This window comes from Lissotriton vulgaris, unplaced genomic scaffold (assembly GCF_964263255.1).
Source record: "Lissotriton vulgaris unplaced genomic scaffold, aLisVul1.2 SCAFFOLD_401, whole genome shotgun sequence".
NCBI classification, from domain to species: domain Eukaryota; kingdom Metazoa; phylum Chordata; class Amphibia; order Caudata; family Salamandridae; genus Lissotriton; species Lissotriton vulgaris.
The window spans coordinates 266,585-284,227 of record NW_028254254.1 but is presented as its reverse complement, the minus strand read 5'-3'; the positions used below and the strand labels follow the sequence as shown (position 1 = coordinate 284,227).

Sequence of the window (17,643 nt, the reverse complement as noted above, 5' to 3'; positions counted from 1 at the left end):
AGTTTTCTCTGCACTGTGCATTCCCTACCGCTCATCTGTGGTGAGCACTCCCGGGCCTGTAATACATACAATGTCCCAGGGTGCAATGGGCATGTGCGCCCATTTTCTGCACCCCCTCGAGCACTGTTGTAATTAAGACGAGGGCGCAAAAGCCTGTGCACTCTCTTTTGTAATACAGATAGTGCAGGTGCACATATAGTGCCGGCACTATTCTAAAGGGTGCTCCCTCATTTGCATAGGGGTGTGACCCCATGCAAATGAGGGAATTGATTTGCCTCTGTACCTGTGCTGCATTACGGACTTAGGCGCAGACACAGAAGCTGTCAGGAGGTGCATTAACTTGCACCACAAGGATCTGGAAAACAGTCGGTGCACCACCCGTGGTCCCAAGGTCCCCCTAGATTTGTTTTTTTCCCTTCTAGATATCCTCCTGAAGGTGGGTGCAGTTGCCCGTGTCTGTCCCCTCTTTGAAGTGCAAGCGAGTGCCACCTGTACAGAGAAAGATGGAGCCGCTTCTTTACACAGATAGTCACCCCTTTAAAAATGCTCTGCTCTGAGGGAGGACTAATATTTGGGGCACATCTATAGCATGCTTACTGCAGTTTATGCTGGTCTTGGATTTATTTTTATTAAAAAAACATGCTTCTGAGAGCAGCGCTTGAACTAGCTTCTTTATTAGTGAGTATTCTAATTGACGTAACTTTTCTTTAAATTTAATGTATCCTTAACATTATTTCATCCATATAAATAATGTGTTTAAATATTTGCCCAATGCATTTCGAGTCGTGAAGCTCTTCTTCACGGCACCTTTACCTATGGTACTGTGGAGAAAACAAAAAACATTTTTCTGAAACAAGTGAAACATGTATGCATTAGCATTAAGGTTCAGGGGGCTTGCATGAAATCAACAATCTTTAGGTTACTTTGCCCAAATTTTGGCTCGCCCCATAAGTTATTTTCATGTTCTAGATTAGATAAGTTGCTGTCAGCGCCATAAAGGCTGTTTCACAACTTGAATGAACTGCCTCCAAGAGGGCATGTCTTCTCTCCCTTGGCGAACAGTTGTGATTGTTGATAGGAGGCATGAATTGGAAACATATTGTAGGGCCACTTTATGTACCTTTCCCTTTAGATTGTACATCAATATTGCATGCCCCCATTACTTTGTCAAAAAATAAAACAGTTCAGATTGTTGATATTAAGCTTACCCATTGTATGTTCTCGTTGTGTGCATAGGCACTTTCCCTGTACCAGAGAAAGGACTCCAGGGGCCATATTACAAACAGTACAACAGGCATGTGCGCCTGTTTTCTGTACCCCTGTGGCACTTTAGTATTGCAGAAGGAGCAGGCGGTTATGCCCCCTTTTCTGCAAAACAGGTAGCACTGGCGCAAATAGACTACCAGCGCAGTTTTCAAGGGAGTTCCCTCATTCGCATGGGAGCGAGCCCTAATGCTAATCAGGGAAACCTCCTGCATCTCTGACTCACTGTACCCTATTACGGCCAAGCACACACAGAATAAATACAAAGAGGCCATCAGGAGGTATTCTGACTGTGCGCCACAAAAAAAGGTGGTGTGGAGTGCAAAAAAACGATGGATTTGGGCCCAGATCCTTGTACTGGGTTGAATGTATGACATTGTTCTACATTCTGTTCATCAACTGTGTTTTTTGCAATTTTCACCCCGAGTGTGCTGGGTATACTCAGACGTGAGTCCCAGGCTCTCCACACCACTGGAGTCAAGCTATCCAGGCTGAAGAAGGCTGATAGCCAGAAACCGGTCCTTGAATGCTTGATTCCGGTCTGGGAAAGACATGGCTTGGTAGTTCGGACTGGACTGTTCCCATGAGGCACAGGGTCAGAGCTGATTTGCATATAGCCAGTGTCTAACCCAGGGTGATGTGGAGTGCAACAAAACGATGGATTTAGGCCCAGATCCTTGTACTGGGTTGAATGTATGACATTGTTCTACATTCTGTCCATCAACTGTGTTTTTTACAAAAAAAGGTGGCACACAGTCCATGCGCCCCTGAGAGAGACCCTGTAAGTGGGGTAAAGGGGCCCCATGGACCGTAGAGTCATCTTCCGCAGGTGGGAGCAGTCACTCCCTGCAACTGCCTCTAGGGGGATCTTTGCCCACCTGCACAGAGGAAGAAGGACTGGGTGTTTCAGTCAGCCATTCAATCTTTCACTAGCATGAGTGTGCAGCTGCCCTGGGGCAGCAAATTGCTCACTATGGGCCACACTGTTTCTTTTGCACCCAGCACATCTGTTTAAAGGTGCAACAGAGAGAAAACTGAGGTCTTGATCTTTGGCAAAGATCAAAACATATGGTCCAGTGATTGGTGGCCCCCTTCCTTGGGAACATGTCCCATGCCTGTTAAATCAGCCCGTAATCTGGGAGTGATTCTAGATACTTCACTGGTCATGACACAGCAGATTAATCGGACTGTGTCCACCTGTTGGGGAGTCATCAAGATTCTTGGAAAAATAGCCCATTATCTTTCCCCCCTGGCTCGTAAACAGACCGTGGTGGTCCTTCTGGCATCACGGTTAGACTACTGCAATACACTGTATGCGGGAATCAATAAGAGCCTGATTCTACGCCTGCAGACCGTTCAGAATGCGGCGGCCAAATTTGTTCTGGGCGTCCCTAATACCTCCTCTGCTACTCTTGCTAGGAAGAGTTTGCACTGGCTCCCAATTCATCTTAGGATCACTTTCAAAATCTTATGTCTGGTCTTCAGTGCCTTAGCAGGTGGGGGTTCAGAAGCCATTGGCTCCCTCCTGGTCCCCTACATCCCCAGTAGAAGCCTCCGGTCTGCTTCTAAGAATCTCCTAGCCGTTCCCCGAACAAATAGTCAGATGGGGTGGAAGGGCTTTCTCTTCTATGGCCCCTAAACTGTGGAACGAACTCCCCTCCGAATTAAAAGCACTACCTTCTTTGGTTCTTTTCAAGAAAGCACTAAAAATGCGGCTTTTTATTGAGATCTATCAGTAGCATGTTTCTTTTCCGATGCTCCTATTTTGATAATGTTTGGTTAGGCGCCTTGACGCCCGTTGGGCAAAGTTGCGCATTATAAATTGCTTTTCATTTCATTTCATTTTCATTTCACTATGGCACAAACGGAGTCAGTGTGCTTGTTACGGAATACAGGCCAAGAGGCCGCATTATGCAAAGTGCCTCCGGGACCTAATGGGTTTGTGTGCCCACAGTCTGTATTACAAACAGCACCCTGGGGCGCAACTGACGTGTGTGCCCGTTTTCTGCACCCCATGGTACTGTAGTATTACAGAAGACAATGCAGAAGAGGCTTGTCTGCCCTGTTCTGTAATACAGATAGCTCTGGTGCAAATAGAGCACCAGAGCTATCTTCAAGGAGCGTTTCCTCAGCATGTTGGGTGACCCCACGCAAATGAGAGAATCACTTTGCCTCTGCACCCATGCCTGAATGTAGACTCTGAAACAAACAGGCCCTTGGGCGGTGCACTGACAATGCGCCACCAAAAGGTGGCTCATTGTTGGTGCGCTACATATTATACCCAGACAATCTTACTTAATGTCTCATGGGGCGGTTGGTGGTAATGGTACTTCCACAAAAAAAAATTGGAAGTCCCATCCACTCGTTCTCTATGAAGGCTGTGTTTGGGATGAGAGAGCCACTGCTTGCTCCACCATCACAAGCACATGGCGGAACAGTCCTGAAAGGAAATGGCTTGATAGCTAGTTCTATTAGTTCTATTAGGAGCAGCCCGCCTGACCGCCAGCTTGTCCTGCATGCCTTCTATCTGGGATCCAGGAGCGTAGCTACTGATGGCACAGCAGGGGCAAAGGTACTGGGGCCCAGTGGGATGCGGGGCTCCCAACACCGAAGTTAGCGCCTGTACTTTACTATAAAACGAGGAAAGAGAGGCCTAATTTTTCACTGCTGGGGTCCCTATATAAGCCATGGCATTCTTGGACAGAACATCTAAAATGCTTTCCGAGCTCTGTGAAACACTCTCAGCACATGGGGACATTAGTTATCAATCAATCAGGATTTATAAAGCGCTGCTAATCGCCCAATAGGGATTTCCAGATGCCTCCAGACCCCTGAGGTTTATTCCAACAGCCAGGTTTTGAGGGCCATTCGGAATTCTGGAAGTGAGGTGATGAACTGCAGTTGCTTGGGGAGGCTGTTCCAGGTCTTTGCCGCAATGTGGGAGAAGGAGCTACCTCTGCTTCGGTAGATGCACGGACAATGGGCAAGTGAAAGGGAGGCGGAGCATATTCTTCTCGATGGTTGGTGTAAGTTCAGGGGGTGGTCAGTGTTAGGCAGGTCCTTGGTTGTGTGCACGGGTCAGCAGCTTGAATTGGCATCAAGGAGCTAATGGAGTTTCCTGAGGTGGGTTTATCGGGAAGGCCGAGGATCAGTCTGGCTGTGGCGTTCTTTATGGTCTGGAGTCTCTGTAATGAAGTTAATGTAATTCCTTAAGATAAAACCATGTTCTGTGGATTTGTCTTCAGAAAGCATGGGCAACAATGCTTAACAAGGTTGACTGCATATTTTTTACGGCATGGGCACCGCTATTGCCTCACCTGCACCAGAAGTTTGATGTCCGTGCTGCCAAAGCCTTAACTCGACATCAATTGGATGAGGTACAGTGATGCATCATATGAACAGCTCGGGGCTTGTGGGTGCTTCCTGGGAATAGTTTGCTTGGATGTTGGATGATAATTTTCTCTCCTTTCCTGGGATTGGGAATGTGCTAAAATTGCGACTTATGTCCTAATTTGCAACGGAAAGGCTGCATTGCTTTGCAGAGGTCCTGAATCTGAGACCCCACCTGTCTAACTCATTCTCTCTCTCACTCTCTGTCGCTTTTTAGGTTGGAGGAGCTCTTTCTGTGCCTTAATGACTACAACACCGTGATTTGCTCTCCGGTTTGCTGCCATTCTCTGAAGCTGCTGCATATTACAGACAATCAACTGGAGGACTGGAGCGAGATCCGAAAGTTGGGAACCATGTTCCCGAGCCTGGACACTCTAATTCTGGCCAATAACCATGTCCTAGCCATCGATGAGGAAGACGATTCCCTAGCTCGGCTCTTCCCAAACCTCCGATCTGTCAGTCTTCACAATTCAGGTGCGGTATGCATGGCGCTGCAGCATTTCCTTCACTCGCCGTGTACACTGCACAAACTCACCAGTGGTACTGTGTTCGTGTCAGTGTCCTCACACCCCAACACAGAGGCACCACTTTCAGCCCCCTCAGGGTAAAATCGACCCATTCCAAAACCACGCCTTGCATCTGAAAATGTTGCAGCAATTCACTGCAATTTGTTATGCTCTGAACCCCTAAAGTTCCTGATGCAAACAAGATGGTGCAAGAACCTCTTTTTGCTGCTCATGATCGTTATTATCTTATGAACTCACACACTGTAGTGTTTGAACCTTGGAGCCTATGCACGCCACACGCTAAATAGCCACAGCAGAGTTATCGCTCTGCAATACTGGCTCATTCGAAGCATGCACAGTGCAGTAACGACACCTCAAGACCACAGACTGCAGTAAAGGCATCTTCAAAATTCCCAGACTTCAATAGTAACTGAACATAAGTCAGCACTCTGCACTTTACATTTTACTTTTACATTTTAAGCATACACATTATAGTAACAGCACTTCTACACTGCAACAGAGACGCCTTTTAAACATTCACAATTCAGTAAAGAGATCGCCCTCTGCAGAGTTCACATCTTCAATGTCAGTAAGAGGTTGGGAACACCCAGAATTTATAAACACAGCCGCACTGAAAATTCTACATAAGCACCCTGCAGGAATGACACCTAGAATGCATATGTAACCTTTTCCTGCTTGCTGTTGGTTGATCATTTCCTATCATCTTTTCTCCTTGTTTATCATTTTGTCGTAATTTTATGGATAACTCATTTTTTACTGTTTCTTTGACCTCACCTCATAATTTACTAATGAACCTTGAATTCTTTACCTTACCCCTTTACTAATACATACCAAATTACTTTGTTTTTTTATTTAATGATGTTACCTTTACTAATCCCCCTATATAACCCATAACCTTATTCCCTTGCATCCTTTTTCTTGACTTCTCATCCTTTATCCCTTACCGTATATCCCTTGCCCTTAAACCCATCTCTATAACCTCTTTACCAACTTACCCCTTCTTTAACCCTTTAACCCCTTGCCTGCTCATGACGGCCCCCGGCCATCATGCGTCACGGTGGGCGTGTGCTGACGATATCCGGGGGCCGTCCGAATCTTATGTAAATCGCCCGCACAGCGCGAACATTTGCCGGGCATGCTAGGGGTTAACCTTAACCTTTTACCATTTATCCCTTACCCATAACTCCTTAGGCATTTACTCTTACTCTTAACCATAACCTCTTATCATTAACTTCTTACTTATGTATTTTCTCATTCTACGACTGAAAATTAAATGATAAACTATGAGATGCTTAGCAATAAGCATTGTAATTCATGAGGAAATAATATGCCAGTGAAATAGATGCAAACAAATGTTCCCCGTTTACAGCAACAGGGGTGCCTTCTAATAATACATACTGCAGTAATGACACCCCTAGAGCAAATGTACCACAAATAGAGCACCTTCTAAGTTACACACTACATTGATGATCTCTCTATAGAACATAACGTGTATTTGTAAAGTGCACGTTCACCCAAGGATATCTTGGCGCTGAATAACAGATGTTTATTGTTACCCAACTCAATGGTGCTCATTTTATCGACCTCCGAAGGATGAAAGGCTGAGTGGACCTGCCCGGATTTGAATCTGTGACCATGAGGTCGAACACAGGCCCCTACAGTGGATGTATTAGTCCACTAAGCCACCAGACCCAGAACACATTCTCTGTAACAGGTACAACTTTAAGTCTATGAACTGCATAAATGGACCGCAAGGAGACCTTTTGAGTGTAAACACCGCAGCACTGACTGACTGACTGCAGGACCCAAGTGCTGCATTAATGACACATTGAGATCATATTTGCTGTACATTGGAACTAGATACTTCAATAGTAATTTCACATCAAGAATGCACATATTACAATAGAGTTGCCATCTAAGTCTACACACTGCAGCAACTACTGCTCTAGATCCCACATTCTCCAGTTATTACTCCTTAAAAACGCTGTATTGCGCCAGGAGAACCTGAAAGTAAAAAATGCAGAGTAAGTACAGCTCTGGAACCTGTGTACTGCTTCAGGGCCCCCTACGAAGCACATTATACTATTGAAGGGTCAGCAGCTAACACACTTCAATTGGGACACCTTTCAGTTATGCACAGTGTAGGAATGATTCATATAGAAAGCACACACTGCATTAATGCACTCAGCACGTATAGAGTGAAATGGAGGCACCTGCAAAAGAAGGCACACTGCAACCCTTAATCCTACACACAATGCAATTACACCCCCCATAACCCATGCACTAGTGACAAAACCTACGTATGCGCATTGTAATGACGACACCTCTAGATGCGTGCACATAGCAGCACTGTTACTTAAGAATCCTCAGACTTTTCTAATCATGTCTTCTGACCCAAAACACTGCAATTGTGACTCTTTGCAAATATACATTGGGAGTATATACATTGGCACTGCTGTATGTTGTACTAAATGCAGCAATGTGAAGTATATGTTGGAGAAGTCTGAATTTATTGTGATTTGATTAGACTGCCATGGTCCACCATAATCATGCTTTTCAGTGTGCTGTAGGTAGGGTCAATGTGTGGAAACACTGACCTGTGGCTGTGTTGTGGCATGCTTGCTTGTGCTTGGGTCAAATGTGAGCCAACAGAGTTTGAGTCCTGACAGGTTTATTACCAGCAGTTGATGCAGAGCTGTGAGCATTTTCAGACCACCAAAACTCTTGTGCTAACAGCACTGGGCTGTCCGAGAATGACATCTTACTGATGTGGTTAGCACAGTGCGGAGTTGTGATTCTGTGAGTATTGTAAGCCAGATGTGTTTGGGTGATGTGCTTTCTTTCTACAATTCGGGTTTGTGTGGATGCAGGTCTTACAGTCAGGGCAGATGCTGGTGCAGTAGTTACCGAAAGGGGGGATATGTGATGCTGTGTTACTGCTATACTGTGAATGTGTATTGTGGTTAGCAACGTGTGGTGATGCTGTGGTAATCAATTTTGGAGCATCTAATGACGCTTGGGTACCAAAGAAAGGATATGTGATGTTGTGGTTCTCACAAGATAGATGTAAATTTTTGTCTTATTAAAGTTGTATGCTGATGCTGTGATCATCCCTGTTGGGATCTGTTTATGATGTGGTTACCACTGTTCGTTGCCTGATTACTCTGTGTTTACCAGAAGTAGGATGTGTATTGGTGTTGTGATCATTATTGTAGCCACATGCGATGAAAGTAGTTTATAGAGTTGGGGACCACGTTATAGCACCTAAACATCTTGACACTCTGCTCCTTACTCATAGGTCCCTGTGCAGCCTGTACTGTAGATGCTGCCTGCTAATCAGCCCTGTGACACTTCCGGCAGTTAATGGCACTCAGTAATCTACTATTATACATTGATTGGGGAACCTGAACCCATTTGGTCCTGGTGCCTTGCTTGCAAAATCCCACCCAGCTTTTCCTAACACCTAGTACTTGAAAGCAGAAAATAAACCTTCTCTAGTAATCTGCCCACAGAGCCCAACTCACTCTGCTCAAGCTGTTTGCACCTATTGTTATTCCTGCAGGACCTAACTCCCCTATTCCTTGATCCTGGGACACTGCAGATTCTGACCATGTAATATTCATATCAGATACCGTCTTCAGAATGACACCTTTCCTCATGGTTCTTCCGCTTAATGCTGGAGCACTTGAAGCTGAACCTGACCTTTCGGTTCTCTGGCTTGGTAACACTGCCTGCAATCCCTGCAATGTCATCAATGAACTGTTCATCTTGATTTCCATTATTGGTCAAAAATATGACTCAAAATACTTCAATAACAGCAGGCTAATACCGAGCTCATTGAGCAGCACAGAGTGAAAGTGGTTGTGATGAAGGTGGGTGCTTGGATACCAAGCACTACAGAACAAAAATGAGACACATTACAAAAATCTGTCACTTTTGGGCGACCCTTGTAGTGGAGCGAGGGCTGCGGTACAGACACCCAACCTTGCACAGCACAGATTTTTGATTTTTTATTTAAGAGGTTTCATATAGCGCTGGCCAGACCTGAAGGCATCGGAGCGCTTTACAGCAGATCGCAGAGAAATCACATAAAAGAGACAAAGGTAAACATAAGTGTTCAAAAGCCCCAGTGTGCTGTGCGTCATTGAGGTAGAGAGGTGCAGAGGTAGTCTTGATGCGTGCACAAAGTCTTGGGCTGGATCTTCCTCCGAGAGGCGGTGAACGAGGAGGGGTTTAGTGAGCGGGGATGAGGTAGGGAATGGTGGAGCATTGCCTGGTGGCTGCAGAGTGCAGGCTTGTGTGTTTCGGATTTCAGTTCTGGAAGGCGCAATTGAGGTAGAGGTCTTTTAGGAGTCATTTGAATTTTATAAAGGAAAGTATAGTCCTGATAACGGCAGGGATGGAGTTCCAGATTTTTGGTGCGTTTCTTGCGAAGGATCGTGGCGCGTTTTATTGTTTGCATGTTTTTAAAGGGATGAGTAAGAGGGTGTTGGAGCTCCTGAGGTTTCTTGACTGGCCGGTTTTCTTGAGTTTGGAGGCCAGGTAATCCGGTTTCCCTGTGTGCAGGGCTTTGTGTGCGAGGCAGGCAGTTCTAAAGCTTGCACACATTTCCTCTGGGAGCCATTTTAGTTCTCTGAGTGCGGGAGATAAATGGTCATATTTTTTTACATCGGTGACCATTCTGGCAGCAACATTGAGAGTTGTTTTGAGTGGTGCTAAGTGGGAGAGAGCTGTAACGGAGAGGACTGCGTTCCCAAGTCCAGTCTAGATAACACCAGTGATTGGGTGGCTTGTTTGAGGTCCATGGGTGGGATGAAGTGTTTAATTTTGTTGAGAAGCTTCAGATTGAGGAAGGCACTCTTCGCGGAGATCTTAATGTGTTTGGTCATGCTTAGTTTTTGGTCGAGGGTGCTGCCTAGTGATTTTACCAAGTTAGCCAGGGTAAGATTACCGTTGAGAGCATCTATTGCTTTCAGCCATTCTACGATTTGAGGGTTTTCTTCTTTGTTGGAGATGAGGAGGATTTCGTTTTCTTCTTGATTGAGTTTAAGGTGGTTTGTTGATAGCCATTGTTGAACTTCTCTAAGAGTGTTGTTGAGCCTTAGAATGTCGTTAATGGAGGTGGTTTCCAAGTAGATCTGGGTGTCATCTGCATATAGGCGGAAGGGGATGTTGGCTTTTTTCAGAATGATGGTGAGGGGTTCCATGTATATGTTGAACAGTTGAGGGGAGAGTACTGAGCCATGGGGGACTCCTCTGTTGACGGGCAGTGGGTCAGACGTAAAGGATTTGATTTTTATCCTTTGGGAACGATTGTGAAAGGAGGAGAACCATTGAAGGACCACCTTGTCCTACTCTGTCTTTGAGAGCCTTGATGAGAAGATTGTGATCGACAGTGTCAAAGGCTGCCGAAAGATCTAGGAGGATGAGTAGGCAGCATTGGTCAGTATCAAGGGATTTGAGGATGTCGTCCACGATGTTAAGGATCGCAGTTTCGGTGCTACAGCCTTTTCTGAAGCCCCATTGGTGATGGTCTAGCAGGTTGATGTCAATGTGCTGATTCAGTTGACGGAGAACACATTTTCCGAAGATTTTGGCTAAGAAGAGGAGATTGGAAACCAGTCTGAAGTTGTTTAGGTCGTTGGTGCTAGGCCTGTCTTTTTCAGTAGTGGTGTGACTTGGCCGACTTTGAGGCAGTATAGTATGATGCCGGTTTTTAAAGAGCTGTTTATGATTTCACACCATAGTGGTACAAGCGAGAGTTTCAGCTTTTTGGTAATTTGGGTGGGTACAGGGTTGAGGATGTGGGATGAAGGCTTGTAGGATGAGATTAATTGAGAATCTCCGCTTCAGGTACGGAGTTGAAGAAGCTCCAGGCTTTCGTGAGGAGCAAGCTAGAGGTAGTTTCAACTGCTGGGGCTAAGTTTTTGCAGGAGGGATTGAGATTGATGGCAAGTGATAGCTCAATCTTGAAGATTTTGTCGTTGAAGAAGTTGGCAAAGTTGTCACATAGGTTTTTGGAGGCCAGAACTGGGGTTGCAGAGGACCTGGAAGTTTGCTGCTTGATGATGTTAAAGAGTTTTGTGGCCTGTTTTTCGCGTTGTCAAGAGCTGTGCAGAAAAAGTTGGTTATTTCGTTATGGATATGTTTTTTGTACTTTCTTCTTGCTGTTTTGAGTTTCTCGCAGAGGCTAGAGGAGGGATTATTTCTCCATAGACGTTCTGTGGCTCTAAGTTCCCTCCTTTCGTTGTTAATGTCCTTGTTAAACCAGGATCTGGAGGGGATGTTCCTGGATTGTTTCAGGGGGGCTAGTTGATCTAAGATGGAGGACATAGTTGTGTTGTAGTGGGATGTGAGTTCTGTTGTGGAGAGACCGTCTGGGGAGATGGGCAGGAGGGTGCTTATTTTTTCTTCTAAGTCGACTATGATGATCTGTGTTAGGTTTCTTGTCCATGTGGGGGGGTCTTGGATGGGAGGTTGGCACATGATCTGTTGCGAGAATAGGATTAAGTGTGGTCTGACCAGTCGACCGGTAGGATGTGGTCTATTGTGATTACGTCATGTTGGGCGATGATGGCATTCAGGGTTGCCCCTCTGTTATGAGTTTCTTTTAAGCAGTGCTGGGTAACTTCATACAGTAGAAGCAAGGCTCAGATTTGTCTGGATCCCCATAAAAATACTTTTGGAATGTCTGTAGTATTTGTTGGATGTCAGGGATGCTGGGGAATACAACGCTAGTCTCAAGAGTGACAAAAATGATGTCCCGCACCCCAAAATCTGACTGCATGTCTGGAGCTAGAACTGATGTGGTAGAGGAAATAAAACTATTTAAAAACATGGAAGTGGTGGTCTACCACTGTTACCTTGAGGACGTGGAGCAAGTCTGTAACATGGGTGGTGTACTAGGACATCGCCAAATTAATATGCATAATCGATTAGTGCTCACCCACTGCTGCAGCTTAGCCTCAACATACAGAAGACGGAATCCAAAACCTGGATGTTGGGCTGGAAAATATATACAAGCGAGAGGCATCACTTGAAAACAAATGCTGGGATTCTCAGAGTACTGCTGTAGGGATTGAGTTGCAGGTGGTGGAATGCTAGGTTACAGCATGAGGCCAAGTTGTATGGCAGGTACCATTAAACAGTGGGGGTATGGACGTATCAGAAGAACATGAATGATCCATTTATACATTGATTCTCCATATATTTGTGCACTGGTTCTAACAGCGAGGATGCTGTGTGGCTATGATTAGCAGGTGTGTCTGTTTATGCATGTGTAATTGTGTGTGCACCCTTCCTTGCTTATCATGGCAATGGAGAGTGAAGTCACTGTGGTTATCGCAGTAATGATACGTGGTGGTGTATTTGTTGTGTGGGCACTATGAATCCGAGTTTGAAAATGGATGCCTTTTGAAAATATAGAATTTATATGTAATATGCTGCAAAGCTGAAGGGGGGCATTCTTCTGAATGAGGGCATGGTTTTAAGTAGGTAGTTAACTACTCATATATTTTAGTGTGGCTTTGAAGATATCCCCACTGGAGTGAATGCACAGTAACGGGGTTCTCTCCCAATTTGTCACAGATTGTATTTTGTGTCCTGCCTGTGCATCATTTCTAAACCCATTATTTTTTGAAGCAGGTCTGAATTGCTGGGAAGACATTGATAAGCTCAATTGCTTACCCAAACTTAAGGAGGTGAGGTTATTAGGAATCCCTCTACTGCAGTCCTACAGCACGGAGGAGCGCAGGAAGCTGGTAATAGCAAGGTGTGCCCTTTCAGTCTATCTGCTCTGTGAATTAAGGTTGGTGACTGGGTGTAATGTTAGTGTGGGTGATTCGACCCTTCAGGGTGTAAGTGCAGTGCTTCATGCTCTGGAAGGGTTTAGGATTATTTACTTCTACAGTGAAGGATTTGCTATTTGTAGGGTTGGATCTAAGATAGTTGTGATGTCTATATGCTGCTTTCTGGATGCCGGTAGGGATACAGCTATGCTCGGCTGGCTCTAGAAGAAGTTGGCAGATCTGCATGTTTTTTTTGTTTAAATAATGAGATTTTACTTGATTGTTTTGTTTGAGAGTTTGTGCTGAAGGTTTTACTGAGAGGTTTTGTTGGTGAAACCACAAACACTGATTCTAAGACCATCTGATTGATCATCATAACAGTGTTTCTTTCCCTCCGTCAATTCCTAAAACACCTACTTATTTCATGTTCTTTTCCACACCCTGTTCTCAATTCCAACAATGCGTATTTCCCTAAACACGAACTGTATGTTTTCTGCCACTATGCCATAACTGAAATTGTATCTGTGTGAGTTTGAATCTTTACATTGGTTCGTCTCTGATCATTTTGTATTGCGCGGTGTAAATGTATTTTCTAGAAAGGCAGACAGTGGACGAATGAGGCAAACTGCATGCATGTTCATTATATTGCTTTGACTGTATGCGGTGTGGCAATTCCTTCCAATTCCACATTTCTGTGACCTTTTTAGTGCATCAGAAACACAAGCGGGCTACAAAGGAGACAGTAAACAACTTTACACAGTAAATGGAGGGAATTCTAAAAATATATATATATTTCTGTAGCAACCAATTTACTTAAACTCTTTGTATGTGTACGTGTTATGGCCAATATAGTGTACATTTCTTCTCAACTCTATAACTGCCCTAAAATATTAATGGCTGGATTCATTTGCACAGATAGGTTTGCCTCCTTCAATCTCTGCTTCTGGTGAGATAGCGTAGGCTAATTAATTAATGAAAGATGATAACTCTCTTTACTAATTTGGAAGTCTACGTTGACACATCACTCTTCCTGGATGCACTTTACATTACCAGTTGAAAAAACTGCTTCATAATTAGTTGTAATCCTAATTTATAATCAGAAGAGCTAAATGCAATGCTTAATCAATTCTTTAATCTTTTAGTCAGGAGCAGTAAAAGTTTGGATATGCCCAGCATTTGAGTAGAGGTGCCAAATTGTACCATTGAGCTGTAGAGTTAAACAATAGGTGTTGAAGACAAAATAAGATGAGTAGCTGTGTACATTTACAATCATATAGAACGTGGTGGTTTATACTAGTGTTATGAAAAGTGCCTGTGGGAGGACCAAATAATCTATACAAATTTAACATTGGAGATGGATTATAATATTTTTTAAAATGCATGGTTTTTGTCCAAGAGCATCCAGTTTGGTGATGTGTTAGGGAGAAACCAGGATCAGAACCCTTAGTTCCATAGATAACAACATCGCTATTTAACCACTTCTCCAACCAGGTGATAAAACACATTTAGTCCTCAAAACCTAATACTGATTAAAAATTGTAATTTTATAAATAGAACTTCACTATGCCATTCGAAGAAACCACGTCTTTTAAAAAGCATAGAGCTAATTTATCTTTTATTTTAATAAAGAAAGAAAATGAAGAAAATAAGACTTTAATTAAATATTCAATAAATATAAAACTGTTTTCAGTAAGCAAGTGATTTAACAATATCCAAAGGACATAAATTACCAAAATGCTAGTTACTCGCAAGAAAATAAAAAGTAAAGTGAATGAACAGCATAACAAAGGTACTGTATACTTTCAGGAAGATTGAAAAACCTTTTTTTTGACAGTGGGGTGAGGAATTCTGTCCTCTAAACTTTAGAAGGTATTTTAGATGTGCCCTTTCAATTATGCTTAATGTGTCCAAAGTCTGTTGCCAAAAGAAGACCAACAAGCATTCACTTGGCAAATAATTCCCATTCTAATTCTAGGCTCCCAAAAGACTGTTACTAAATGTTTTTATGATGTTAATAATCAGCATACAAATTACTGATCACAAGACATTTAGAAATCACATGATTTAAATCCGAATTTAAAATCACAAGGAAACAATAATCATTAATGAATAAATTTGACTTCATAATATTAGTCATCCAAAACAAATCTACTATACAAAAAGAATACATTTTGTGTTGTACTTGCAACTCTGGAGTTGGGATGAAGCTTTAACTATAAAGAGATCCAAATATGTCTAGGACGTTGAGCATATGAATTTTCCTATTGTCTATCAGTTTTTGTTTTGACACGAATATCCTCTGGAGACGGTAAATTATATTTTATCGAAGCCTTTGAGGGATGAGGGCATTCATTTAATAAGGACAAACCATGTCTTTTTTTCCAGGAACCTTAAATAAGGCCCCTCTTTCTAGAATGCTTTAGAAAGCAGAGGGGGGAATGCTTAGAATTCTCTTAGTTGTGGAAAGGGTAGCAGATTTTCAACCTTAAATACTCGGGGAAAGCATTCTAGGCCTGTGTTCCATTTTTGCCAGCAAATAATTATATTCTTAGCCATTGTCCTTTTGTTAGAACATTGGTGAATTATACTATTATTTTTTTCTCTGCTAAACTGAATTTAAATGTTGGTGAAAGTAATCTGCAATTAATAATATGGGCCTAATTTGGATGTCAGTCGGAAAGCCTCTCACCGCAGGTTGGAAGCTCTCCGACTGACATCCAAGGTTTCATATCCAACTGCCGTATTACAAGGACCGCGGTTAGATTTGAAACCCGCCAGTCAATCCGGCTTCCGATGGGCTCAAGAAGCCTGTTGACCAGTCGGAACAGCCACATAATTATGAAGTCAGTTTCTGACAGGCTTTCCTTGTCTGGCTTTCCGACTTGGAGTCTAGAGGGCACCTAGGGTGCCCCTTTGTAATTCCCTGCACCGTGTGACGGTGCCTGCCGCACGGTGCAGAGATGGGAGCTTGTACAACAGCACGTTTATGATCGCTGTACAAGCTCCCATAGTGAAATGGGAGTCTTTGACTGCAACATGTGCAGTTGCATCATAATTGTGGTTTGGGACCGCCGACCCCTTGTGTGGTCGGTTCCGAAACTGCAGTGATGTCGGTCGGGGGCAACTCCTAATCTCAATCAGGCCCTACAGGTGCATATGGCCCAAAATGTATGGTGTTTTAGATTAAACTTCATTGGTGGCTCTGAAGCTTGTGAACCAAATATCCAAAATCTGGCTGAGGAATAATAAAAGCTGAGAGACAAGGTAAAAGTCAGGAAATTTCACATCATTCTGCTGCTTAAAACATTTCCATACCTTTGGTGAAAATGTTTGTAACGTTAATACAACTCCTAGAAAAAATAAATACAAATGGGAACATTATCAACTTTAAGGTACATTAAAATTCATTTTGCATCACAATTATTTTTCTGTGCAATTATTTCTTCATTTAACAACTTATGACAAAACAATTACCCCATTTTTTTGTGATAAGAGCGAGAAGGAAATGCCTGTGGCACTCAATGGCTTTCAATTTTAAGACTTAACCAAGAGACAGATTAGACACCTGGATCAATAAAGTATTTAATTTAAGTTTTGTTAAACATTAGCTCTGTTTTTGGAAAAATTGGAAAACTACTCTAAATTATTCAAAGATATATTTATATAGAAAACCAAATATTTTTTATCAAAAATGTATTACACCGTAAATTCATAAATAGTGAAACATAGAACGCTTTTAAATATAGAGAAACAATAAGGGCACTGTTAAAGAAAGAGACAAACACATGAAGGGGAAAAAAGACATTTAGAAAGAAATAACACCAAAATCTAAAGATTGAAAGACTGTCAAGAACCATTGCCAAAAAGAATAAAGAAAAAAGAAATGGAAGTCATGGAGAAAATAAAGTCAAAAGCAGCAAGCACCACCTCCATTTGCATCCTACCAGACACAGAGGGGACTGGACAAGACTGGGGGAACAGCCGCAAAACGAATCTCTGAAAAGTGATGGGGGGGGGGGGTCGAGGGGGGGGGAGAGAAAGAATGGCAAAAACGATTAGTATTAAATAAAAACAACTTGCTATGTTTAAAAAAAAATTATAATCCATAATTTATGCAAAAAACTAACAAATATTAGGCTATAAAATGAACTATAAAATGCCTAATCACTCAAGACCGCTTCTTAAAAGCTCTTAAGACAGGCAAGATCATCCCGCTCATAAACAAACCTACACCTAGGCATTGGTGACATAGCCAACCACAGGTCCATCACTCACCTGCCATTTATCGGAAAGGGTATTGAAAAAACAGTTTACATTCATCTCTAAGATCAAGTTAATGCTTACCATCTTCTACATGACTACCAGTCCAGCTTCAGATCATGCTGCAACATTGACCTACATTATTCTTTGTAGGCAGCTGCATTACACTTTCTAGACAGCACCATTTTGACCACAGATGAACATGACTCCTGTCTCCTGATATTGTTCAACCCCTGATCTGCCTTTAACACAGTCGACCATCCCACACTCATACACACCCTCTCAAATGGGAATCCCTGTCAATGTCCCTCACAGTTCTCCCTCTACCTTTCCAACCTATATCAATTTGTTCACCTAGGCACCTCCAGCTCCAGAAGATCCCCCTCACAAGTAGTCCCCTGGGTTCCTTACTGTCC

At 43.1% G+C, this 17,643-nt stretch overlaps 1 protein-coding gene across 3 annotated transcripts in view; it reads left to right on the top strand.

Moving 5' to 3' along the window:
* Positions 1-17,643, top strand: part of LOC147659607 (tubulin-specific chaperone cofactor E-like protein) — a 246,444-nt gene that overhangs the window by 195,818 nt on the left and 32,983 nt on the right. For all 3 annotated transcript variants that reach the window (XM_086951609.1, XM_086951608.1, XM_086951607.1), the window contains exons 5-6: positions 4,871-5,127; positions 12,825-12,951. In XM_086951609.1, the coding sequence (XP_086807735.1) occupies positions 4,871-5,127; positions 12,825-12,951 (384 nt within the window). The remainder of the gene's footprint in view (positions 1-4,870; positions 5,128-12,824; positions 12,952-17,643) is intronic.